Source organism: Seriola aureovittata, chromosome 18 (assembly GCF_021018895.1).
Source record: "Seriola aureovittata isolate HTS-2021-v1 ecotype China chromosome 18, ASM2101889v1, whole genome shotgun sequence".
NCBI lineage: Eukaryota > Metazoa > Chordata > Actinopteri > Carangiformes > Carangidae > Seriola > Seriola aureovittata.
Window position 1 is genome coordinate 24,345,947 of NC_079381.1, and position 26,868 is coordinate 24,372,814.

The window sequence follows — 26,868 nt, forward strand, 5'->3', positions numbered from 1 at the left end:
GGCGCTGTTGTCGCTCTCCATACCCATAAGCGGGGGAGTGAGAGGTGCATGAAATGGAGAAAAATGGCGGATCATGTGCAGGTAAGCAGAGGTTTCATGTTTTTGTAACCGACAGTTTCTCCAGGAGCGTGAAAATGAGTCTGAGCGCGGATTCGTGTGCTGTGTTCCGGGTACGGAGGCTGTGCGCGGCCGTGGCGTGCAGGAGGCGGCCGCGCTGGTGCTGTCCGGCGGTAAAAGAAAGGATGTGGCCGCCTGTGTTGACTTGTGGCCTGCTGTCATTGCTCGGGCTGGCTGGATGCAGGGTTAGCTTGTGCTGCTAGCTGCGAGGGGGGATTTCAGGCTGGAAAACGGGAAGAGAAGCCACGGAGCCCACGGGTCAAAGCCTGCAGGGTTCCCGGTGTTTGTGCCGGTTGAAAGCACATCACCACCGGCATCACGGTGCCAGTTACCGACGTATTTTACTGAAGTAAACAATAAAACACGAATGGGTTGGCCGCGGACGGATAGCTGTCAGGCTAACACGAATTGGTTAACTGTCAGTTTGGCGCCAGTGTGTACCACGGTGTGAACATTTATCACATTATAACCAAACACTGTGACTTATTCTCCCGCGCTTTGTGCCCCAAAGTTTAAATATGTACTTGTTGTCCTGCTGAGCTGAAGGTAGCTGACCCTTTAGCAAGCTAGGCTAACGTTAGCTTCAGCCCAGACGTCAACTTCTCCCGCCCGAGCCCGTTTGAAAACATGATTCGGTTTTGTTGGACTGTGTGTCCGTAAATCGAGCTCCATGTCCGCGGCTGTTGCCCCCGCGGCTCCCGGAGACGGTGAACACCGAGTTGAGGTCACCGGGGATTTTACACAGGGGTTGTTTATGTGCGTAACCTAGCAGTGCTGTTTTGTTTAGCTAGCCTGCCTGAAGCTAGCAGCTCCGACACATGTTTGGGAATAACGAGGAGAGGAGGAGGAGGAGGAGGAGGAGGAGGAGGTGCAGTGGTTGAAGTTTAACTGCAGGATTTCTACTCTGTGGTTTCACTTCTCCCTCCTGCTCCTCCATAGTCCCCCACGGTTCTCCTGTGAAAGGAAAGACCTCAGTGATTTAGCTTCTGAGCTAACTCCATGTTATTGTTTTATTAGCATCTTATGCTAATCTGTATATTACAACCAGTAACTTATTTTAACTGCCACAGCATCAACCAAGTCAAGCAGGATAGATGCTCATTAAATACTTGAGATATTTGACAACAGTGTGGTAAAGATGAGCAGCTTCTGCCTCCATGTGAGCAGATAGCAGGAGCATGGAGGACTTGCATCACTGACAAGTTTTCCAAACAAGCTTTATTATATTTTCATACTGGTTTGTCACGTGAGCTCGAAAAGAAAAGATCAAGGTCAAACTGGTGTAATATTCTTAATTAAGATCATAATTTACACCCTATTTTCATCTTTTAATTATCTTTCTTAGAACTTAAAATACTATAGTGAGGAATGACACAAACTGTTTTTATGGCTGCAGCAGTTAAGGAACTATTTTCTGTGTTGATTAATCTATTTTCTTTACGAATCAATACATTTTTTGATCTATAAAATGTCAAAGGTGCCATCTTCCACCGTCCAAAACCTAAACTGAGTCAGTTTACTGTGAATCCACACATCTGGGAAATTAATGATGGTATTTTTACCAGAAAAATGACTGAAAAGGTGAATCTATTGTCAAAATAGTTGCATTAATTTTCTGGTAATCAATTAATTGATTAATCGACAAACAACTCTGGAAAAGATATTTTTTAAATAAAATCAGTTTTCATCTTTAAACAAAAAACAAAACATTAGTTCTGAGATTTAGCATCACCTAGTGAGGGACGGCACAAACTGTTCTGTTCTCTGGAAACAGTCAGAAACTCAAACCTAAACTCTTACTCTCATGTATTATTCATGTCACAGAGAGACGCATCCGTGTCCCTGGAGAATAAACACCTGTTGACGTTTGAGAAACCCAGAAAGTAGCTCACAACATTTATCTCTGTTCTCAAGATATTTCCATAATCCTCAGACACTCCTCTAACATGTGGATGAAAGCTACACACTGTCTGCTGCACATTAACAAGGTTTTCAAACTGTTCCTCAAGTTGTGACTGGAAATGACATGAGCATTAGCTTATATGAAACAAATATAACTGATAATAAAATATATATAAAATAATCAGATATACTCTGGATTATGAATTACAGTTAAAAGTCGAGGAAATGGGCTAAAAATTCTTTTGTATCTTGAACCAAACTAATATTTTTCATCCTGATGGTTCAAAGAAGATTTAGAGCTTTAGGAAAGTGTTTATTGTTGTTAAACACACTTCTTGGTTTGTACACTTACTGCTTTTCTCTATTTTATATCACATATATTTAAGCCCTAAATATTTTATATCACTCGTGTCTCACAAAGAATGAATCTCTTTGGGTTTTGGACATTTGGAGATGTCACCTTGGACTCTGGGAAATTATGATGAGCATATTTTTCGCTGTTTTCTGATGAACTACAAATGAAACGATTGATTAACCTCAAAAGTAATTGTCAGCTAATGAATATAGTTGTTAGTTGCAGCCTTAAACTTAATTTCTTAAAAGAATAAAATGATGTTGACGTCTTGATTTTGACACAACAGGTGTAACACCTGCTCCGTCTTAACTGTGACCAGAGGAAATATGTAGATTTGAAGGGGTTTTCAGCAGCACCCAGTAACTTGTGTGAGTGTTTGCAGATACATCATATAGATACCACATCTGTATAAAGGTCTGCAGCTGTTCTGAATATCTTTCCCCCAGTCTGTTTCTGCAGTGTACAGAGATTGGGTTAATAAATTATTGCTGAAGAAATTGTTGTTGCGGTTGATGATTTAAGTGTTAGAAAATTGATCCCTTCCAATTGTGATTAATTGTTTGAGTAATTTATTACCTAGAAAATGTCAAACATTTGCTTGTTCCAGCTTCTTAAATGTGAGGATTTGTTGCCTGTTACATTTTCCTTCTAGAGTTTCATGTCAGAAAAAGTTTGATCCTAAATTTCTAGTGTTTTTGGACTCGGTATCTGGACGAGAAGGATGTGCGAGTTTTTTAGTTTTTGAACTGTTCAGACAAAAGAACGCATCTGAAGATGTGATGAACTCACATTTCTGCTGTTTTCTGACACTTTTTGGTTCAAGTAACTAATTTGCAAGTTAAAAAATGTGACTAAATACATTGTAAAAAAGTTAAATAAAATATATAAATAATCAGAATCAGTTTTATTATTTATCTTAATACACATGGACACACTGGAAAAACAAGAGCAACAAGGAATTAAAATAAATGAAAATGAATACATGACTGTTAACCAGCGACAGTGGACACAACATACAAAGTAGGAGACAGGTGGTACCAGGTGTGTCATGAGTTACTGTATATACATACAGTAGGTGGATATGTACATTATGTGTGTACATGTATAGTGCTGTCAATATGCAACACTATTGATAGATGTTTGAGCACAGGTGAGAAGGAAGTCTGTTCCACTCGTCCTGGGTTCAGGTGTGTGTCGACTCCACCTGTTGAACACTGGAGTTGATGTGACGTGTTTTAATGTGGCTGTTGAGAAGGTTCTGATTTCATATGTAATAAGAAGTAATTATTGTGTGTGCACATGAGGCTGGACTGAACTGATTCCAGCCAGAAACTTGATTCACTTCCTGTTAAACCTGATTTTACAGTAAATATTGTTGGTAGTGTTTTATGACGGCTCAGTTTAGTGCACATAATTATTTTTAACATATATGACAACATTTTAAATATATTACAGGCAGAGAAGGAGCATGATCACTATTTATAACTTTTTTAAATCACGTTATATACAGTTATTACTACATTGTGACTCTTCCCTCCCCAAAACCAACCTGTGCGGGTGCAACCACAGATTCTTCAGGTGTGTGTCAGGTGAAGACATTAGTGACACGGACTGTTGGGTAAAAGGCGTGAGTCATGAAGAAGACAGAAAACAAACTGTTGATAAATCAATTTGTCTGTAAAATTGTAGAGCATAGTTTAAAGTTCCCATTTCAATTTAATTTTCAATTTTCCTGACATGGTCTGACAAAACGTTTGAAGACGTCCTGGAGTATTGATCGATTAGTCGCCAGACTGATGGCTGATGAAAATGAGTCGTAGGTGAGACAGCTCCTGTGAAGAGGAAGCTGGACTCTCTACACTCTCTGCTGTGATTAAACACGAGCTCGTTGCATCACGTGTCTGTGTCTCTACGTTTAAAGTGTTAAGTTATCACTGCTGCTTCCTCGTCGTTGTGTAGCAGAGCTCGTGTGAAGTCTTTCTGCTGGTGCTGTCTGTCTGTCCCCGGGTGTGTCGTTCAAATTGAAAGCAGGACGATCAAACCTGTTGCTCATCTCCAGCTGACTGACTGAACTTCTGAGGAAGCTGTAAAACCAGCTCCTCTGACAAAGATACCAGTTTAAATGCTTCATAAATCATTTCACATCAGTTCACTGAGCCTCCGTAACTGAATTTAGTCTCTTGCAGACTTTTTATTAGAGTAATTTATTCCCATCTGATGACACCAGACCTCTCTACCATGCAGGTTACAGCTCTTACTTTTGCTTTGGCTTCATATTTCCTGGCACAGACTCTGTAGTGCTGTGCAGAAACATAATAGTTGAGCAAGAAGTGATAAAGAGCTGCAGCGCCTGCGCAGCTGTCTTCATTATGCAGATTCAAAACATCCAGGTCGTCCAACAGACGTCCACTTAACAAGCAAACACAAACCAGGAGTGTTGTTTCTCTCTGTTGGTCGTGTAGCTGCAGCAGTGAAATTCACTGAGAGACAGTCAGAGTCACGACTGTCCCTGAAACTACAGTGTTTCTGCATCTCAACTGTTCAGTGACTGTCGTGACTGAACGCAGCAGCAGCTCAGATTAATCACACTAATACAACACATGGCCCAGAGCCAGTCACATGTGGCGGTCCCGCACAGGTCCGTCTCTGACTGTCATTAAGGAGTTAGTTCACCAGTTTATGGTTGTAACTAATGGTGATTCTCATTATTAATTAATCAATAATGAGAATACTCACATCTGAGAAGCTGGAACCAGTGAATTTAAGGTCGTTTTTAATTTAAAAAGTGCGTCATGTTTACGTTGTTGTCAGTGGTGTCAGTCAGACTTTATTAATAACTACTTTATTAATAACTACAGTATCATCTCGTCCCTTCTGGTTCAGTGAGACTCTGATCATCAGAACCCGGCGAAGCTGCGACGCCGAGGTCGTCACTGCTGCATCACCTGTGTGATAAAAGCTGAACCCACATAAAATTACACATGTGGATGTGATATAGGAGCAATAGTTAAAAACATCTGTCAGACTGCACATGAAAGAAAAAAACAAACTAGAAACCAAGAAGCAGAAATTGAGATGGAGCAGGAGCTCTGGGAGGGATGTGAGCAGTGGATCCACAGCTCAGTATTTTCCCAACATCCACTTGGTTTTACCATTTTATGGCGTTTAAACCTGCCACAAACCGCAATGAGAGTTTGAGTTAATCTGTTTGCAAAATATTGTTTTTGTTTGCGCTCATCAATCTGGAAAATCAGCGGTGAACTATGTGATGGTCTGACTTGCCACCACCTGCTCAGTGTCACTCTTAATTCTGCTTTTCCAAGTAAATTTCCTGCTGCAAAATCAAACATTTGTCTTTAATTCACTTGGCAGTAAGATAAAGACCTCATTTCATATTTATTATTTCCTGGTGCTGGATGATGTGAAGAAATAAGACTGAAACATGATTTGAAATATCATATTTTTCCAGACTTCATGTTCTAGACAGTTGAACAAGAATAACTAAAGACCTGCGGGGCCGTAAAACTCGTCTTTTCTCAGCCTGTTCCTTAATCCACTACGACAGAACCGGAGCACCTGGCCTGTGTCTGAAGTCGCTCTCTGTTTATTATAAAGTGGACGATATTTACTGTCTGCCAGTGTGAGCTCGTGCTTCACATCATGCTCTCCGAACAGAGGGAAAACATGGACGCTACGTTCTGCTAACGATGCAAATTTTAATTTTAAAGTGACATTTTGCACATCATGCAAAAACGATTTTAATTTATAATTATTTATTTTTATAGTTATTTTTATTTTATTCCCGTTAAGTTTACCGTTTCAGTCACTGATGTCATTTTGGACGTTAAATTTTATAGTTAAATAGTAAAATATCCTGCTTTCATTAGAGATATGTGTCTGTATACACGTGTGTATATATATATATATATATATATATATATATATGTGTGTGTGTGTGTGTGTGTATATATATATATACACACACACACATATATATATATATATATATATATATATATATATATATATATATATATATATATATGTGTGTATTGATATCTGGATTTTTTTTTACTCCCTAATATCGGCATCGGCCCCATAAATCCACCATGTGTCAGGCTGTAATATAAACTATTAAGATGTTTCTGTCCAGCGTGACCACCGTCTGCTGTGATATCATTTTAACTACATTATCTCACTGTCAGACCGTCACGTCGCCGCCCATCTCTGCTCTGCCTGTATATGTATATGTAAGTTGGTCTGATGCAACTTTTATCGGTGTGAATTATACAGTGGAGTTTGTGGCGTTTGGCTTCATCTGGCGCAGCAGATGTCACGTGTGCAGCAGGGTTTGGTGGCGAGCTCTTATCTGAGGCCAGCAGAGTTTCTCGGGGAGCAGATATGATGTAACTCTCTGTCATACCTGCAGGAAACACTGCTCCTCACCTCTTCTCTAACCCCAAACTCCTCACACTGATGGGGGCAGTGAATGCACCATCAGAACTAGAGAAGACCCTTTCCTCTTAGATCCAGACGTCCACCACCTCCGCGCTTCTTCTTCAACCTGTGTCCGACCATTTTGAATTTATTTATCAGTCTCCGGCATCTTGCTGTGACTGTGCATGACTCAGCACTTCTTCTGCACCACATGAATGGAACTTAATATTATTAAATATATGGGCGTGAACGCCTGCCGCTCTGAAATGTTTATATTTGATTATAAAAGAAAGAAAACTGTCGAGCCATCAGTCTGCTCCTAATGTGCATTAAATGGTGATTTTTATATGGAGACACAAAAATATCCTGTTATTAATGTGAATATATGAAACTTAAAAAGTGTAATTAACAGTGATAATGTACTGAGACTGTAGTGTAATAACTGAGGTGCAGCACCGTGTTTTACACTGTAATGGGTTTAGATTGTGATTTCAGTTGAGGCTGTAGAGATGGACGTAACTCCAACTGTTTATTGTTTTCATTATTGATTAATCCAATGAGTATTTCCATGACTAATCAATGAATTGTTTGGTTTAAAAATGTCAGGTAATCGTGAAAAACGATACATTTTTCACTAATTGATTAATTGTCTCAGCTGTTTTTACAGGAATGTATTAACCCTGTTCACAATCTGCCTCAGATTATTCGGCTGCAGATGCAACGATCAATTATTTTCAATATTAATTATTTAACAGATATTTTGTTGATGAATCGTTTAGTTCATTAAAATGTCAGAAAATACATTTTTAGAAATAAATTGACTTGATTAATCGACTATGAGAATATTTGCCCGCATTGTTGTGATTGATCGAATCAGCTGATCGTTTGAGCCGTGGACTGTTTCCTCACTTCATCCACCTCATGTAAACAGTCGACCTGTGGGTGAAGTGATTGTCCTGTGTTTCTGTGTCTGTGAGGAACATGATGTTCTGTGAAATGATGAATGTCCTGAGTGTCCGTCTGTCAGATGAGTCTGCTGCTGGCTGATAAGCCCCGTGTCTTCCATGTCTCTGTGTTTTATCTAGGGCCTTGCCCAGCTGGAGATCCTGTGTAAGCAGCTGTACGAGACCACCGACACCGCCGTCCGACACCAGGCAGAGAAAGCTCTGGTCGAGTTCACCAACAGCCCCGACTGTCTCAGCAAATGTCAGCTGCTGCTGGAGAGAGGCAGCGTGAGTATCAGCCGAGTCCGTCAGTCAGTGTTCGACCTGCAGCGTCTGTGGTGCAGGAAACACTCAGACCTGTAACTGGGGTTAAAGTGGCAACGCCACACAGTGAAAATACACCGTCACAGGAAAAACATTCATTATTTAACTGCAGAAATATAAAAGTTTTATCAACCAAATGAATCAAAAGTGAAAGTGTCGCAAAGAAGTCCAGACGTCCCTCTCCTCTCGAGTCGAACCGGCTCCAGTGGAGAGAGAGCAGACTAAAGAGTCACCAGCAACCAGGTAGAAGATGATCTCCATGACGATTAAGGAAAGACGGAGAATCTGTCTGGAGTCAGACCTGGGAGGGGAGTGTCCGGTGACCGGGCCTCGGCCTGCAGAAATTACATGGAGCCACCTCCCTGTGGGTCGAGGGTCTGGACCTGCTGATCGCTGGTGTCGAAGACTAGGAACGACGACGATGATGATGATGATGATGATGATGATGATGATAATGATGATTGTTAATCAGCAGAAGTGACTCTGCTCGTCCTCCATCTGACAGTCCTGACATAACCCTGTACCCCCCCCCCCCAACAGCTCATATATATTCCCTCAACCTACATTTAATTTAATTCTGGATTTTTAATTTGTTTTGACAGGATTATTTGAGATGTAACTATTCAGGATTTTTTTCTATTGTTTCCTGGTGTCAAATATTTAAATGGTCTTGATTGAAAAGTCAATTAAAACCGTCTGACATGGTCCGTTCTGATTGTTTCTCTCTCCTCACAGTCGTCGTATTCTCAGCTGCTCGCTGCCACCTGTTTGTCTAAACTGGTCTCTCGAACCAGCAACCCTCTACCGCTCGAGCAACGCATCGACATCCGTGAGTACCTCTCCTCCAATCACACGTCAGACCAAACTGCAGATGTTTGGTTCAGTTACTGGTTTAACTGTGTGTCATTAAGCAGCATGTGTTGTCCTGACAGCAGCAGCGTGTAGGTTACAGTGGAGGTGAATGACGTGCACTCCCTGCTGCTCTCAGCTGCCGTTCAGCCTGGAGATCTCACTAAATCTGATTTCATGTGGAGTAAACGTCCCGGCCTCTGGGCTTGTGTTACGTGTCTGTGAACAGAGCGCGGTGTTCAGCCGCACAAAGGCCTGTTTGATCGGTGTGGGAAGCGCTGGACCTGCTGCGGCTGTTTCCATGCATTTTTAATGGCTGTATTATATTAAAAAGCTGTTTCTTCTCAGTCTCTTGGTAAACTGGTTCCCAAAACTGACTCAGTGATGGAAGGTTCAGCACAGACGCCTCGGCCGACTCAAAACAAACTCATTCGCCATCTGAATCTTCCACTTCCAGTCCACCAGCATCACTCCAGTCAGGGTTCAGAGCCAATAAAACCAGAACACATGAGATTTTAATTATATTTCCATTAATTGTGCAGCCCTAATTTGAAATGTTTATGAAGTCTGTCACACCTGAGGCGACCTGCTCTTGTCTTTGTGACGTACAGGGAACTATGTTCTGAACTATCTGGCCACGCGGCCGAAGTTAGCGGCGTTCGTGACCCAGGCGCTGATCCAGCTCTACGCCCGGATCACCAAACTGGGCTGGTTCGACTGTCAGAAAGATGACTACGTCTTCAGAAACGTCATCGCCGATGTGACGCGCTTCCTACAGGTGTGTGTGTGTGTGTGTGTGTGTGTGTGTGTGTGTGTGTGTGTGTGTGTGTGTGTGTGTGTGTGTGTGTGTGTGTGTGTGTGTGTGTGTGTGTGTGTGTGTGTGTGTGTGTGTGTGTGTGTGTGTGTGTGTGGGAAACCTGCTGAAACACCTGTTTAGTTTTCTGTGACGTTGATGTGTGTCTGCTGTGTTTACAGGATAGCGTTGAACACTGCATCATAGGGGTGACCATCCTGTCCCAGCTGACCAATGAGATCAATCAGGTAAGCTCCTCCTCCTCCTCACCTCCACCTTCATCCTCTTCTTCTTCTCTCTGTGTCGTGGTAAAAACCTCGTGTGCTTCCTCTTCAGGCGGACACAACGCATCCCCTGACCAAACACAGGAAGATCGCGTCATCATTCAGAGACTCCTCCCTCTTCGACATCTTCACTCTCTCCTGTAACCTCCTCAAACAGGTACGTTCACCTCACAGGTGACAGGAAGTCGTACACCTGTTAACTACAGGTGTGTGTTTTTGAAACGGAAGCTTCAGATAAAACAGGTGTAGCTCAGACCGACTGCGGTTTAACACACCGTCACTAAAGCACCAGGTGGATTACTTCCTTTCAACTTCAAAATAAAAGCATGTCTGAATGTAACAAATCGTGCAGAGTTTTGAATCATCAGCAGGTTTTCTCATTCTCCTGCAGATTTACTGTAAATGATGTAAATGGTTTGTCCCACAGGTCCTTGAAATCCTTGAAAGTTTGTGAATTTGAGAAAAAAAATCAAGGCCTGAAAACAGACATTAATAGACATTGAAATATAATTTTTATTAAAAAAAACTATAAGCTAAACAAGTAAAAAAACTTTAGTTTCTAAGTGTTGTAACAAACTGCTGTGTTTGGTCCTGGAATTTGATGGAATTTGTCCTGGAAAGTCCTTGAAAATTCCTTTATATTTGATATTTAATAAGGTGTGGAGGCCCTGTTTTATATTTCTTACATAAACTATTTTAAACAAATAAATTATTGAATTACTTTGATACAAAACAAGAAAACATCTGATCAATAGAGACGTCCTGATCAGGTCCTGTTGATGGTAAATAAACAAAAACAACAATCAGATTCAGGTAACACGTGTTTGACAGTTTAATAATTACATTAAGCAAAATCTGTTCAAACTTCTCTTCTTTTTATTTCAAACAAAGTGAACGAACAGTAAAACGAGCAGCTCATAAATCTAAATGTAACGATACAACAACATCATCATCATCATCATGAATCACACTCAGTTTGAAGCAGTGTCGCATCATGTGGGATGAACAGCTGATTCCTGAGCTGCTGCTTTCAGTTTCTCCCCTCAGAAAACCTTCAACAGCTTAATTCTCCTCAGAGTTAGAGACGATAATAAGTTTATGACACGTGTGACAGTCGACACAGACGGAGGCAGATAAACAAAGACTCACGATCTGATGGAGCTTTAAAAATAAGCCTTTAGAGAGAGAGAGAGAGAGAGAGAGAGAGCATGTAACTGAACTGAGCCCCGGCAGCAGTGACAGAGAGAGAGAAGTGAGCGTCTGCAGGTTGCCTGAGACTCTGCTGCTGCTCTGTGTCTGTTTCCAGGCCTCGGGGAAGAACCTGAACCTGAACGATGAGTCCCAGCACGGTCTGCTGATGCAGCTGCTCAAACTCAGCTACAATTGCCTCAACTACGACTTCATAGGAACTTCCACAGACGAGTCGTCGGACGACCTCTGCACCGTACAGATCCCCACGTCATGGAGATCAGGTAGCTGCAGCTGTATTCCCCTCTCTTTAACCCTGAACCCAGTCTCGTCCCAGTCAGGACACTGGTTTCCAAAGCCAGTGTGTTAATCACTTTTACTGTAGATTTTAATAAACGTTAAGTTTTCAACAAACGGGGGAAAAATTATTGAGAAAAAACTAAAGTTTGTGCAGAATTGTTGCTTATTTACACTGTAGGTTAAAATGTTTGTTGTTTGCATGTGTCAGTGTCAGATTTCGATTTAAATCCTGCAGGAAGTTAAAGTGTGAGTTTGCAGTGAAAGTAGTGGACGAGTCATTTAAAGAATTAAAACAATGGTTGTGAAGTGTAAAATAAAGGTTGGAATCATTGTGTTAAAAGTGAAAGTGCAGCTCGTCGTCATCTGAGGTCTGATGTGTAAAGCTGTACACTTGTTCTCCTTGTCGTTAGTTCAGCTGGTGCTTCATGTATGTTTATATAATTACAGTTGTCAGCCATCAGAGTCGCTCTCTCGAACTCACCTGATCCTGACGTAGATGAAAAACGTAAATATCATCATGTGACTGTAAAACTCTGACCTGACCACTTCCTGTATCTCATTTCTCTCCCGCAGCGTTTCTCGATTCCTCCACCCTGCAGCTCTTTTTCAATTTATATCATTCCATCCCTCCATCCCTCTCCCCGTTGGTAAGTGACGCAGTGACGTCGTCTCATGTTTCTGACCAACACGAGTTCCTCACACAGAACTTCTTGTTTTTAACCTTATTTTGATTATTGACCTTAGAAAAACTCTTTTTCTCTGACTTTGTGAAACCTCAGCTCAGATTTTATTACACGTTGTAATTTTCTAAACGTTATATGAACTTGACATGAGCTGAAGCTGATGCTCGAGGGACGTCTCACGAATCTTAATCATTCAGCTCGTCCTGGTGTTTGTTTGGAAGATTTAATGTTATTAATAATCAACAGTCAGAACTTTAATTTGTAGAAATCTGATATGAAATAAAGTTTTGTGATTTTTGTTTTTGCTGCCAGTTGCATTTAAAACATTTTAGTGACTTATCATGAACAGCATCCTGCTCCTCACTGGGTCTGTTTCATGTCATGTGACTCCTTCATCAGACAGTAACTGATGACAGGAGTTCAAAGCTCAGACTCTGTGATCTCTCAGCAAGATAAAAGACAGACGAGGAGAAAACATCAGCAGAAAGTCAGACAGAAACTTGTTTTTAATTTATTTGTCGTGTGTTTTTACTGGAAGTTTGAATCTGTCTGAAGAGTCTTTGATTTAACGCAAAGTTTAAACGTCTAAATTAAATCATGTCGCTGAATTATCTGTTCCCAAAACTCATCTGTCATCTGACAAACTGTTGTCCTGTTTAAACTGATAGAACCTGATAGAACCTGGTAGAACCTGATAGAACCTGGTTGGAGGTTCTATCTGATAATCACTCTTCTAAAAAACCCATTCAATAATTATTATTATAAATGTTATTTATTTAGAGTGACTTTCATGTTGACTAATTAATTGTGTGTGTGTGTGTGCGTGTGTGTGTGTGTGTATATGTGTGTGCAGGTGTTGTCATGTCTAGTTCAGATCGCCTCTGTGCGGCGGTCTCTCTTCAACAACGCAGAGCGAGCGAAGTTTCTGTCACATTTGGTGGATGGAGTGAAGAGGATACTGGCGAACCCACAGGTGAATAACACACACACATACACACACACACACACACACACACTTCCTCCCTCTCTGTGTTTTTTATTGTCCTGACGCTGTGAAACTCTTTGTGTGTCAGTGTTTGCCGGATCCGAACAACTACCACGAGTTCTGCCGTCTGCTGGCGAGGCTGAAGAGTAACTACCAGCTGGGGGAGCTGGTCAAAGTAGAAAACTACCCTGAAGTCATTCGACTCATAGCGAACTTCACCGTCACCAGTCTGCAGGTGGGTGCTGATGTTCACTGTCGCTCAGCTGCACATGTTGCAACCTGATGTCATGATCCTGATCAAGATGCAAATACTTTTAATTTGAAAGAAGGAAGGGGCTTTTTAAGAGGCTGAGAGATCAATATTAGAATATTATTGATAAGGCATTAATATCTCTCTCCTGTTGTACAAGGACACGTGTTTGTGGCTGTAACAAGCAGCAGGAGAGACGCTGCTGTTGTGTGTTAAAGGTCCGTGTAGAGTCTTGTAAAGATCCAGCACCAGTAGTTTCCTCACTGGGACAGTGAAGGGAGTCATTGTGTCTCCCAGATGTTTCAATCATCAACTACAGCTGCAACAATTAGTTGATTGATTGATTAACAGAAAACATTCCAGCTCTTCATTTGTGAGGATTTGCTGCGTCTTTGTCTTGATTTTAAAGTAAAGTTATTTTATTTTATATTTTTTATATTTTTGACTGTCGGCCAATCAGATCAGGTGATTTGATGACATCACCCTGAGTGATTTTTCACTGTTTTCTGGCATTTTAGAGACAAATGAATGAATTACATGAATTAATGATGGAAATGATAGTGACAGCATATAATCTACCATGTTTTAAAGTTATACTTATTGTTGGAGGCATTTTTACGCCTTTATTTGACGATAGACAGGAAACATGGGGACAGAGAGCAGCAGCATGTCTCCGACACACCTGGTCCTCCCCTACAGGAGCAGTCGGACATTTTCCTGACTGTTGATTAAATGAGAGGAAAGATGATGTTGTGATCAGAATGAAAGACGTTCATGCCTCACCTGTTGCTCTCCTCCTGTGTGGCTCAGCACTGGGAGTTTGCCCCCAACAGCGTTCACTACCTGCTGAGTCTGTGGCAGCGTCTGGCGGCGTCGGTCCCCTACGTCAAAGCCACCGAACCTCACCTGCTGGAGACCTACACCCCCGAGGTCACCAAGGCCTACATCACATCGCGGCTGGAGTCGGTGCACGTCATCCTCAGGTAACGGCAGTGTGAGAGGTCTGTCTGTGTATCCGCTGAGCCGCTCGCTCATCGGTCTAAACCTCTGACGGTCTCCACAGAGACGGGTTGGAAGACCCCCTCGATGACGCCGGCCTGGTGCAGCAGCAGCTGGACCAGCTGTCCACCATCGGGAGGTGCGAGTACGAGAAGACGTGCGCTCTGCTGGTGCAGCTGTTCGACCAGGCGGCTCAGACCTACCAGGAGCTGCTGCAGTCCACCAACTCCAGCGCCGCAGACATCACTGTGCAGGAGGGTACGAGCTGCACGCAGCGACACACCAGCGCTTTCAGAGCAGGAGTTCGATCACATTTACGTCTTGGCTTGTTTTGACTTGGTGCACGTGTGAGAGAATCTGCTGATGTGTCTGTTGATCAGCAGCTACAGTAACAATAACGACATCTTGTTTCCGGGACAGTCTGACTAACGGCTCCTCCTCCTCCTCAGGTCGCTTGACGTGGTTGGTTTATATAATCGGGGCAGTGATCGGTGGACGGGTGTCGTTCGCCAGCACAGATGAGCAGGACGCCATGGACGGAGAGTTAGTCTGTCGGTAAGAAGAAGAAAATGTTAAACCCTAAGAGTTTTGTGTTTTCAGGAACTAATAAGAGAAATAAACCTGCTTTACAGTTTAATATATTAGTTTGGAAGGAGTTCTCAGAGGGGGAGGGAGAGCTGGTCTCTTGGTTTTTATACATTTCTTTCTAATTTTCCTTCACCTGCATTCCAGTGTTTTATAGAAGTGTCCTCAGTTCATTTCTCCATAATTACTTTCGCCTGAATTACACTCTCCCAGCTAATAAACTCTCAGGAGTGTGGGACTCTCTTCTGAGCTTTTAAATCATTATATCTCAGGTTTCTTCTCTCTGTACTTTCTGCTTTAAAACACAACTTCTCTCGACTAAAAACCTCTTTCTTAAATAAAGACTTTTCTTTGGCTTTTTAATGAATTCAGAAACAGGTTGTATGAAGCTTGATTTTGAAAAAGGAGAGACATCACGTCACCTGTAGTTTAAATACTAATCACTGAGAAGAGACTGTCACTTAAACCTCTGGGGCAGATGTGGGTGTACAGATGTAAATCTGAGGTGTATGACCGCGACTCAAGGGCATGAAAAGTTTCCTGCTCCGTGTCTGAAACCGGCTTCATTAACTCTGTGATTGTGTGTGTGCGTCAGGGTGCTCCAGCTGATGAACCTGACCGACTCTCGGTTAGCTCAGGCCGGGAACGAGAGGCTGGAGCTCGCCATGCTCAGCTTCTTCGAGCAGTTCAGGAAGATCTACATCGGAGACCAGGTGCAGAAATCCTCAAAGGTGAGTTCACGCTGCTTTTACCTGTTCAAGCTGCTGCTGTGGCGCCTGAGTTAAATTAACCCCCGGCCCTGCTTCACACCCTCCCTCAGTAACCCTGCATGTCCACTGTTAGCAGGGTGGTGGGGGGGGGGGGGGGGGGGGGGGGGGGGTAAGTTGAAGGGAATGGGCAGGTCTTTTGTCCTGGACGCTGGTGTCTGCTGGTGCAGCACTTTCTATAGAGAGGCGCAGTCTCAGTCTGGTCCTGCTCCTGTGGTATTACTATTGTGTAGTTAGATGTGGTGGAGGCGTCCACTTCCTGCTGACTGTGTGTGTGTGTGTGTGTGTGTGTGTGTGTGTGTGTGTGTGTGTGGTGTGTGTGTGTGTGTGTGTGTGTGTGTTCTCTTTGTTCGGGGCAGAAACTGCAAAATGTGAACGTCCCAGATAAGTGGTGCAATGTAGAAGCTGTATTAGCCCCCCCCCCACCCCCACCCTTCAGACGGTGTTGTGCATTAGAGGTAGATTCACCTCAGACCTCAGAGCAGTACAAATAAAACGACGTCCATGTGTGTGTGTGGGGTTAACGAGCCGTGTGTCCTGTGGATCCACTGCTCTCAGGTTCTGCTTCTGTTTCTTCCCAGAACTAAATGTGGATTCTGGTCAGGAGCTGATACTGAACCAGTTAAAGATGGTGGAAACACAAGGCAGAACCCAGAAGGTGGAGGTGGTGTGATTCTATGTCCTCCAGCTCGTTAGGTTTCTGTGTCGTGCCTTTAGTGAAGCCAATCACCACAAACAACCGCCAGTCAACACAATAACCAGACGCTGTGGTCGGGGCCCCACTTCCTGTCAGATTAACCCTCTGGTCCACCCCCCCCCCCCCCCCCCCCCCCCCCCAGCTCTTTATCTTCAGAACATCTCAGTGTCCTCACGCTTGGCTTGTCTTCTCCCTGCTGAGCTGCAGAGCTGGAGCTGTGTGTCAGTGTGGGTCACTGGCTGCTCTGCATCCTGTCCATCACCTACACACACACACACACACACACACACACACACACACACACACACACACACACACACACACACACACACAGTGTTCAGGCTGTGAGTTCATCCACTGACTCAGTTACTGAAGGATTAGAGGAGCACGACTCGCAGCATCCAGCTGTAACACGGGGTTTATAACTGATGGAAGCTGCTGTGAAGAGCACGGAGAAATAAAGGCCGTGTGTGTGTGTGTGTGTGTGTGTGTGTGTGTGTGTGTGTGTGTGTGTTTGTGTATTGGCCTGTTCAGGTGGCTGGAAAATATATGAGTATGTTTTTATATTAAAGACTTTGAATACATTGAATAAATGGTTTATAGCACATGATGAGGTGTTAGCAGCTGTAAGGAGCTTCTGAAGTGTTTTTAATCATTTATTTAATTATTTTTATGGTGAAGCAAAACGGAGACAAAACATCATGATGGCATCCACTGCTGAAGTGGGACAAAACAACTGACTGCTTTTTGTCATTGGCAGAGATTTATACTTTAAGTTGTTGAAATGGAGAGAGAAAGAGAGAAAAGAAGAAAGAAAACAAAACAAAAAAACATGTTTCTTCTTCTTCTTCTTCTTCTTCTTCTTCTTCTTCCTTCCTTCCTTCCTTCCTTCCTTCCTTCCTTCCTTCCTTCCTTCCTTCCTTCCTGTTAGCTGCTGACCCCCCTCCTGTGTTTGGTCAGTTAGTTGAGTGATGGTTGCTGCAGGAGGGGAGATGGGATGTGTTCGGTTCAGTAAATGTTCTGTGTTTGAGACAAAATGATGGACAGATCGTTTGTGTGTTTTTATCTGCAGCTTTATCGACGACTATCAGAAGTTCTGGGCTTGAACGACGAGACGATGGTGCTCAGTGTGTTTATAGGGAAAATGTGAGTAACGCAGATAAAGATGGACGAACACGTGTCTTCATGAGACGCTCAGTCTGACAGTTTGTGTTTAAGGATCAATAAATTCATATTGAGAAATGGCTGTTTTGAAAACGGAGAGTTAAAAGCTCAGATTAAAAGCTTTTGAAAATATAATTAAAAAGAAAAATGAAAGTTTCTTTTTTTGTTATTTTCTTCTCTTGTTCTTTTAATTAAATTGTGAGAAAGACAAATTATATTTTATTCACTATTTTCTCTCTTAATTCTCTTTCATTTGAATTCTGGGTAAAGTCAAAATAAATCATTTTATTTAACCTTAATTAGCCTATTAAACTTTTCAGGTCAGTTTAACAAAACAACTCTTAACTTAAAGGTCCACTTACTAGATTTTAATGCAGCTCTTGTCCACATCTCACTGCCTTCATCCTTTTCCCTCTTTCAGCATCACGAACCTGAAGTACTGGGGCCAGTGTGAACCAATCACCTCCAAGACACTCCAGCTACTGAACGACCTCTCGTTAGGATATCCTTCGTGTGTGTGTGTGTGTGTGTGTGTGTGTGTGTGTGTGTGTGTGTGTGTGTGTGTGTGTGTGTGTGTGTGTGTCTTCAGCCTCTTTCCCCTGGTGAAAACAACTTGAACCTGCTGCTGGTGTAAAAAGGGTTTTTGTGATCAAGAGACTGATGATTTTATTCACTGTTTGTTCATCGTCTTGTTATTTTTTAGTGTTGAGTCTGAAAACCGTCTCCACGTCTTTAAAAGACTCAGTTTACTGTGACAGGAAATCTCCTGAAACGTTCGGTTTAATCAGTCATTTTCATTTTCTCTCATTTTCTGTGCACATGACTCAAACAGCAGCTTTAATTTTAAACCTGAATAATCACCAGTGTGATCCAGGTGTGATCCAGGTGTGATCCAGGTGTGTGTTCAGAGACTCTGTGTTTGCTCCTTGACCTGATGTGTGTACGTACAGCAGCGTGAGGAAGCTGGTGAAGCTCAGTGCCGTGCAGTTCATGTTGAATAACCACACGGTGAGTTTTTCACTGACACTTTAACGTGATGTTTAATCAGAGATGTCGTGTCACTAACGTCCTGTGTCTTTACCGTGTCAGAGCGAGCACTTCTCCTTCCTCGGCGTGAACAACCAGTCCAACCTGAGCGACATGAGGTGTCGGACCACCTTCTACACCGCGCTGGGACGCCTGCTGATGGTCGATCTGGGTCAGTACACTCACACTTGAAGCGCTGCAGGTACAGGTGTGGTCACAGGTGTGAAGCCGGAGATCCAGCCCAGCATGGAGCGTGTGAATATTATCACCATGTTGCTGTAGAGGAACAGAGTTTATTACCACAGAAAAGACACTTGTCATTTAAAGAGAGAAATAAAACTGAAGATAAAGATCAAAGAGAATAAACCAGATTAAAATCACAGACTGATTCAGTAAATAAAGTGACAGTGAAACATCTGTTCCTCCTCCTGCTCCCTCTGATATTTATCATCAGTTCATTGTTAAACAATCACTGTGTTGATTGGATATTTACAGTTTTAACATATTCAAATATAATTAGACTCTCACACTTTTGGGAGTTTCTGACCAATCAGCATCTGGAACCACGAGACAGTGACGGTCACCTGATGCTTCTCTACCATCGTTTCTCACTGCAACATTTTAAAACTGCTAAACATCCTCGAGACACGATGAACCATTTAAATTTAGTTCAATTAAAACCAAGAAACGTTTCTGTTTCCTGAGTCTCGTCCTGATGTTGGTGGATAATGAAGAGTTCATGTTGACTCAGAGAACGACTCCTCGGCCGTTCGTTGTGACGCCTGTTGAGTCCTGTAAGGCTGCAGTTTGTTGATCTGTTTGTTTGTTTGTTTGTTTGTTGATCTGTTTGTTTGTTTGTTTATCTGTTTGTTTATCTGTTTGTTTATCTGTTTGTTTGTTTGTTTGTTTGCTCGTGTGCAGGCGAGGACGAGGACCAGTTCGAACAGTTCATGTTGCCCTTGACGGCTGCGTTTGAAGCTGTGGCTCAGATGCTGAGCACAAACACCTTCAATGAGCAGGAAGCCAAGGTGACACACACACACACACACACACACACACACACACACACACACACACACACACTGCATGCCCTTTGTTTTTGTGTTGTTGGATCAAAATGTTTCAGAGTCTTTATTGTAACTGGCTGAACGCAGCAGAAACTCGTACATTGATAATGAGCAGGTGTTTCACGCTCAGAGGAATGTTGTAACTGACGCTTTTCTTCTTCTTCTGCTGTTTCCTGTAGCGGACTCTGGTGGGTTTGGTCCGAGACCTGCGGGGCATCGCCTTCGCCTTCAACGCCAAGACCAGCTTCATGATGCTGTTTGACTGGATGTATCCTGACAGCTGACTGTAAACTGTGTGATGTTTAACTCCAGCCTGAACTGTCCTGTTCTCACTGTTCCTCACCGTCTGTCCACAAACCGTCTTTAACCCAGAGCTGCAGATATCCGGCCTACATGCCCATCCTGCAGCGCGCCATCGAGCTGTGGTACCACGACCCAGCATGCACCACGCCTGTCCTCAAACTAATGGCTGAACTCGTTCACAACAGGTGAAGATGCTCCTGCTGCAGTGTCGCACATCAGATCCACATCCTGCTTTATGAGTAGAAATGATCCCACATGATGAAACTCAGCAGCAGCATCATCATCATCATCATCAATCACTTCTCTCCTGAAACTGATCATTACTGATTTTCTCTGCAGATCTCAGCGGTTACAGTTTGACGTGTCGTCGCCCAACGGCATCCTGCTGTTCAGAGAAACCAGCAAGATGATCACCACCTACGGTGCGTCACCACAATAAAAGCCCTGACTCCATAAATAACCCAACACTAAATAAATAAAACATTATGACACCAATAATTGTAAATAAATGAAGAGGAAATGGATCATTTACATATTAAAACCTCCCTGATATTAAATGATTGTCTTTATTCTGATGTCAGTGTGTGATAATATTCATTTGTTCACATTTAATATATAATCAATACATGTTGTCAGAGCAGGGCCTCAGATCAGAGTGTGTGAAGTCATGTCATGTTTCTTTGTGAAGGGAATCGTATCCTGACGTTGGGGGAAGTCCCGAAGGACCAGGTGTACGGCGTGAAGCTGAAGGGGGTCAGCGTGTGCTTCGCCATGCTGAAGGCGGTGCTCAGCGGGAACTACGTCAACTTCGGGGTCTTCCGTCTCTACGGCGACGACGCCCTGGACAACGCCCTGCAGACCTTCATCAAACTACTGCTGTCCATCCCCCACAGTGACTTACTAGTAGGTTGAACAGTGTGGGACGTGTCCTCTGACAGGTGGGGGGGGGGGGGATCAAACATGTGACCTCAGGTTCTCTGGATCCAGTCTGGACCTGATCCACTAATATAGACCTGAGCTGTGATCACACGTGGACTCAGAGCGGCGATACTGTACGCAGCGTTCAGGTGAAGGTCAAAAATACGAGAAAATAAATGTTGGGACACAGAGACACCCTCTGTGTTTCTGGTGGTTTCTGTTCACTAGCTCTTCCTGTACTGAGACACAGCTGCTTCAGAGGACGGAAGATACCTGCATTCATTATTTAAATGTTGTGACACGACACTGGGACTGAACTGTAACTGAACTCTGCTGTTCCACACACGGACTGGACCAATCAGGGCTGAGACTTTAATATTTACTGGACTCACGTAAATGAGGCTTTTCAGAAGTGCAGAAACAGCAGAAGATTTAAATGTGTTTATTAGTCTCCAGTTAAAGCAGCAGCTGCAGCAACAACAGCTTCCTGTCGACTCGCTTTTACTCATGGAGCTCCGAGTCACGACTTTGTCTCAGTCTGTAAAAACGGACGACGTCCTGCGTCGTCAGATCGCTGCTGCTGCTGCTGCTGCTTTAATATTTCACTTTACACACAACACACACACACACACACACACAGACAACACACACCTACAGAGGCGTCAGGACAAACACCTGAGCTGGTTGAATCAGGTCCAGGTGAGGTACAGGGTCCTCTGTGTTAATGAAGAGGTCCTGGTATTATCCACTAGGGCAGCAACTAAAGATTATATCTGCCATCGATTAATCGGCCTGATTAATGAATGAATCGCTCCGTCTGTAAAGTGACGAAGGTGACGTCTCTCAGTCGACTGTCAGATACAGCAGCAGTTTCCAGACTCACTGACCCGGCTCCTCCTGTCCCTGCAGGACTACCCGAAGCTCAGCCAGTCCTTCTACTCTCTGCTGGAGGTGCTGACTCAGGACCACATGAACTTCATCGCCAGCCTGGAGCCTCACGTCGTCATGTACATCCTGTCCTCCATATCGGAGGGACTCACCGCGCTCGGTAAAACCCCCGCAGCTCACACTGTGTTTTTAAAGAGTGTGTACGTCACTGTGGTTGTTTCATGTGTGTGTGTGTGTGTGTGTGTGTGTGTTTCAGACACGATGGTGTGCACGGGCTGCTGCTCCAGTCTGGACCACATAGTGACCTACCTGTTCAAACAGCTGTCCCGCTCCACGAAGAAACGCCCCACTCCCATGGCGACGGACGATCGCTTCCTGCACATCATGCAGCAGCACCCGGAGATGATCCAACAGGTGAGATGATCTGCTCGGACATTTATTCCCGAGACACATTCGTACAGATGCACTTGACGCTGATACGATGCGATGTGTTGACTCTAGTTTCGGTGTCAGCGATTCATGTTTCACAATAAAAGTCTACAACTGCCTCTACATCAAAATACTTTTATTATGAAGCACATGCAGGAAGTGATGAGTAACACAGCAGAAAATGAAGAGAAAATATCAAAGCTCTTATTGTGGCGGGGTGACGTCTGGCTGACCTCAGACCTGAGGCCGCCGGGTCGGTGCGTCTCTGAATGTGACTGTGACTCTGGTCCTTGTGCAGATGCTGTCCACAGTTCTAAACATCATCATCTTCGAGGACTGTAGGAACCAGTGGTCGATGTCACGGCCTCTGTTAGGCCTCATCCTGCTCAACGAAAAGGTAAGCATCACACACACCTGGATCACATCTGTATCTGTGTGTGCGTGTAGTAACACGTGTGTGTCGTGGCGTCCCGCAGTATTTCGCTGACCTGAGGAACAGCATCGTCAACAGTCAGCCCCCAGAGAAGCAGCAAGCCATGCACTTATGTTTCGAGAACTTGATGGAGGGAATAGAGAGAAATCTACTAACGAAGAACCGGGACAGGTGAGTCACATGACGTCACACCTGCAGGAACCATGTTCACACAGGAGACACGGAGGAGCGTCATGATAAAAATGATAGATGCAGGTTAATGACAGTAAACACTCTGTGCAGGTTGATCTGTGTCTGTTATATTGTCCTCCTCTGTTTGAATCATTTTGAGAAACTTGAGGTAAAATCATCCACAAGAACAAGAAGTTTGAGAAATGAAAGGTGACTTTGTGCAGCAGACGTGTTTTTAAACGGCCCCCGGGTCTTCATTTAGAAAGTATTGATAAGCTCTGACGTTATCGGCTCTGCACAGTTTAAACAGTCCTGTAGTAAATCTTTGTGTGTTACGTTTGTTTTTGATTCATTCCAAACAAAGTTGTTCAGGAATGTTAATCACAGGAAAAAATAAGCAATAATTCTGGTCTTAATTTATCTGTTTCTCTTACAAAAAGTATCAATACGAGAACCGTTAAAGTACCAATCATCAGATCAATAAGCAGTATTGGTAAAAGTGGTTTACTGTTAAAATCTTACTGTTACCTTCAATAGTTCAGAGGGAAGATGCATCCTGCTGACGTACTGCTAACATGACGTGTGTGTGTGCGTGTGTGTGTGCGTGTGTGTGTGCGTGTGTGTGTGCGTGTGTGTGTGCGTGTGTGTGCGTGTGTGTGTGTGTGTGTGTGTGCGTGTGTGTGTGTGTGTGTGTGCAGGTTCACTCAGAACTTGTCGGTGTTCAGGAGGGAAGTCAACGACAGCATGAAGAACTCGACATACGGCGTCAACAGCAACGACATGATGAGCTGACATTCCACACAGCAGAGTCTTACCCAGCTGCAGACAGAGCTCACCCCTCCCCTCACCCCCCCACTCGCTCCTCCACAGCCTCCCTCCTCCTGCCTCCCCTCCCCTCCCCTCTCTGCATCAGTCCCCCCCCCCTGGGCCCGGATGCCTGGGGATCATCTCCTCACCCCGATACACGACGTTCGGGATCGTTGATTAACTTCAGCGAGCAACCCCACCCCCTCCCCCCTACATACCCCCCCCCCCCCTCCTCCCTCCTCCTTTTTGATATAAGCATATATAAATATATACAGATCTATTTTAAAGCCAGTCTGCGTTGGTCTGACTCGTCTGGCTGTCCTAACAGAGGGGGGGTCGCATGTCTAAGCACTCTGATCACTCACAGAGGAAGGAGAGTGCTGTGGAGGTAGACGGAGGTGAGGTGGGGGTGAGGTGAGGTGAGGAATGCTGGTAAACGTAGTAATCCGCTTCTGCCTGCCTTGTATAGAAAAACACACAAAAAACCAAGTGTACATTTTTTTTCGTAACATTTTGAACAATGTTTATAATGATCGAATTTAAAACACAGAGGTGACGTTGAGGAAAAACAAACAAAAAAACCCACAAAAAAAACAAAACAAAAACTGTGTGATTGAGCTTTTTACAGTGTAGTGAGTTAGTGCAACTGTCTGTCTGCGTGGGGGGCGAGCGGGAGGATGGGGGGGGGCGGACGGAGGAGCGCTCAGGCTGCAGAGCTGTCACGACGAGGAGGAAGCAGAGGTACACACACTAACAGGAAGGGAGAGTCAGAGCATCCATGTTGTACATTTTTCTCAGTCTCTGGTTGAAGTGATGTAAATAGCCACGTTGACCCGGCGGCAGCAGGGCGGCGCTTTAAAGGGACAGTTCTGCTATTTATCCACCCGGGTCTCACGACTGTGTCCGGTCCGACTCCGAGTCGTTAAGAAACGAGCTGCTGTCAAACCTGAGCCTCTAAGAGTTTAACTCACAACAACAACAACAACAACAAGATAAAAACTTAAACACATGAAAACAAATAAAATGTTAAAACTGACACAAACACCAGAGATGGATCATTTCAAACTGGAGCGGAGTCATCGATCAATAGAAAATAATCAACAGTTTTGATAGTTGATTCATCAATTCAGTTTCTCACGTGAAAATAAACTTGTTTTCTCATCAATTAAACATCTTCATGTTTTTGATTGTTGGTCGTTAAAACGACGAGACGTTTGACATTTCATAAACTAATTGATAAACTGATGATCAGGTTAACTGTCAATCAGCTTTGCTCATCATTTCAAACTCACACGAAATCCAGTCGTCAAAATGGTTTGATTGATTTTCTGTCAATCAGTGAATCTACTAAAGGTTTCCACTTCAAACCAACAGTCGAAATATAAAATATCAGAAAAACAAGCCACAGAAACGTTACATCAAAGTAATTAGGTGGATTTGATGTGAATAGATTGATGAACTAATTATTTCTTGATCAGCAGCACAAAGATCTTCAGTTTAATGTCAGCGGACAGAACTTCACACGCTCACAAAATCTTTTCATTAGACAGTTTCTCCTGAATCGACGGATCGTTTCAGCTCCTCTTCACAGTTCACTGTCACATGGAGCAGCAACAATCAGTCGATTCATTGATTAGTCCATCAACAGAAAATTCATCTTTAATTTTTTTTTAAGTAAAAATTTCTCATTCCAGTTTCTCAAAAGTTTGGATTCAGTTTTTTTTTCGGTGTGAACTGAACACAACAAACATTTTTCACGTTCGTCTGATGTTCGATCGAGGAAAACGATCAGTCACCAGATTAATCAATAAAGACAAGCGGCAGATCTTCACATCAGAGTGGAAGCGGTTAATAATCATGACGTCTGGATTTCTTGGTGATGAAAGTTGCTGATGGTTTTAGTCGCAGCTGTGGTTTGAAATGATTCGTGTGAAGTTGAAGTTTCGGTGGTTAAACTCGTGGTTAAACTCGTGGAGGTTCACTTCCTGTCCTGATATAAAATGTCTAGTCACGTTTTCTGTCCGTCTCCTCGGGCAGCGACACTGAGCCAGAACGGGCACAATTACGAGGTTGGAAAATGCCGTCATTTTCCCTTTATAACGTCCGTCTGGTCCGGCCCAGCTCCGGCCCAGCTCCGGCCCAGCTCCGGCTTTCTCCTCTAAATCAAAGTGGCGCACGAGGCGCCGGCGTCCTGGAGGCCTCGTGTTCACACACTCGCTTGTTTCCCTGCGACGATGGGCGTGTAAGCAACATGGTCGCGGCTACATTTTCCCCTCTGGTAGGCTGGGTGCAGTTTCCACCATTTTGTTTACACTCTGGATTCCTTGGACCAGGTTTTGGGACTGCCCCCCCCCCCCTTTTTAGGTCCTGCAGTGGAGTCCTTTTGGTGTGTGTGTGTGTGTGTGTGTGTGTGTGTGTGTGTGTGTGTGTGTGTGTGTGTGGTGTTGTCTGTGTGTGTGTGAGAGTGTGTGTGAAGTGGCTCTCTGTTGCCTGGTGTGTGTGTGTGGCGTCTCATGGTGCTCGTGATGGAGCTCAAACAGCCAAGGTCTGTGCCACCGTACAGGACAAAATATTAATATTAATGATGATGATGATGGAGGGAAACGGAGCGTCGTTCATCAGGCCATCAGAGCTCCCTTGAAGGATCCAGTTTAGTTTTAAATCTCTGAAGAATCTTGTATTGAACCTTGGTAGGAGTCAGAACAGTGTAAAAAGAGAAGCAGGAAGTGGAGTCTATTAGCAACTTGTGTTACTCTCTACGATGTTGCTGCTAACTGTTTGTGACAACTAGCTCATCTCTAACCATGTCAGCACTCATGGATGTTTATTGAGTTCCTAATTTTTTGGTTTGTGTCCCTGATGTGAATGTGTTGGGTCCATAGAGTGAGTAGCTGTTTGAGTTGTTTGGATGTCTGCTACATATAGTGTAAGCATTGTGACTGCAAATAAACCTCATTGATTTTTACACCGCTGCTTCTCTCGCTTCATTTCTCCGTTCAGGTCACATGAGCGGAGGATCCAAGGGCCTGGAAAAGTCTTGAAAAGCATTGAATTCACAAGCTGAGGTTTTTTAAAAAGCCTGGAATTTAATTACAAAAGTCTAAAATCTTTTCTCTGGCTGTTGGGAGACGTTAAACATCTCAGTGTCGCTGCTGCAGCTCCGAGGAGTTTAACAAAAACAAACTATTTTTATTTGGTGAATT

At 43.6% G+C, this 26,868-nt stretch overlaps 1 protein-coding gene across 1 annotated transcript; it reads left to right on the forward strand.

Moving 5' to 3' along the window:
* On the forward strand, window positions 1-26,630 carry xpo7 (exportin 7). Its single transcript, XM_056403485.1, has 28 exons — window positions 1-81; window positions 7,897-8,043; window positions 8,815-8,908; window positions 9,540-9,706; window positions 9,904-9,969; window positions 10,058-10,162; window positions 11,312-11,477; window positions 12,067-12,140; window positions 13,030-13,149; window positions 13,250-13,396; window positions 14,222-14,394; window positions 14,475-14,668; window positions 14,860-14,965; window positions 15,591-15,726; window positions 17,532-17,605; window positions 18,045-18,134; window positions 18,577-18,631; window positions 18,713-18,821; window positions 19,571-19,677; window positions 19,896-19,984; window positions 20,097-20,204; window positions 20,359-20,441; window positions 20,708-20,922; window positions 21,847-21,985; window positions 22,082-22,239; window positions 22,553-22,651; window positions 22,731-22,858; window positions 23,557-26,630. The coding sequence occupies exons 1-28, from the start codon at window positions 49-51 to the stop codon at window positions 23,648-23,650; spliced, it is 3,276 nt and encodes a 1,091-aa protein (XP_056259460.1). The 5' UTR covers window positions 1-48; the 3' UTR covers window positions 23,651-26,630.
* Window positions 26,631-26,868: the final 238 nt, after the last annotated feature.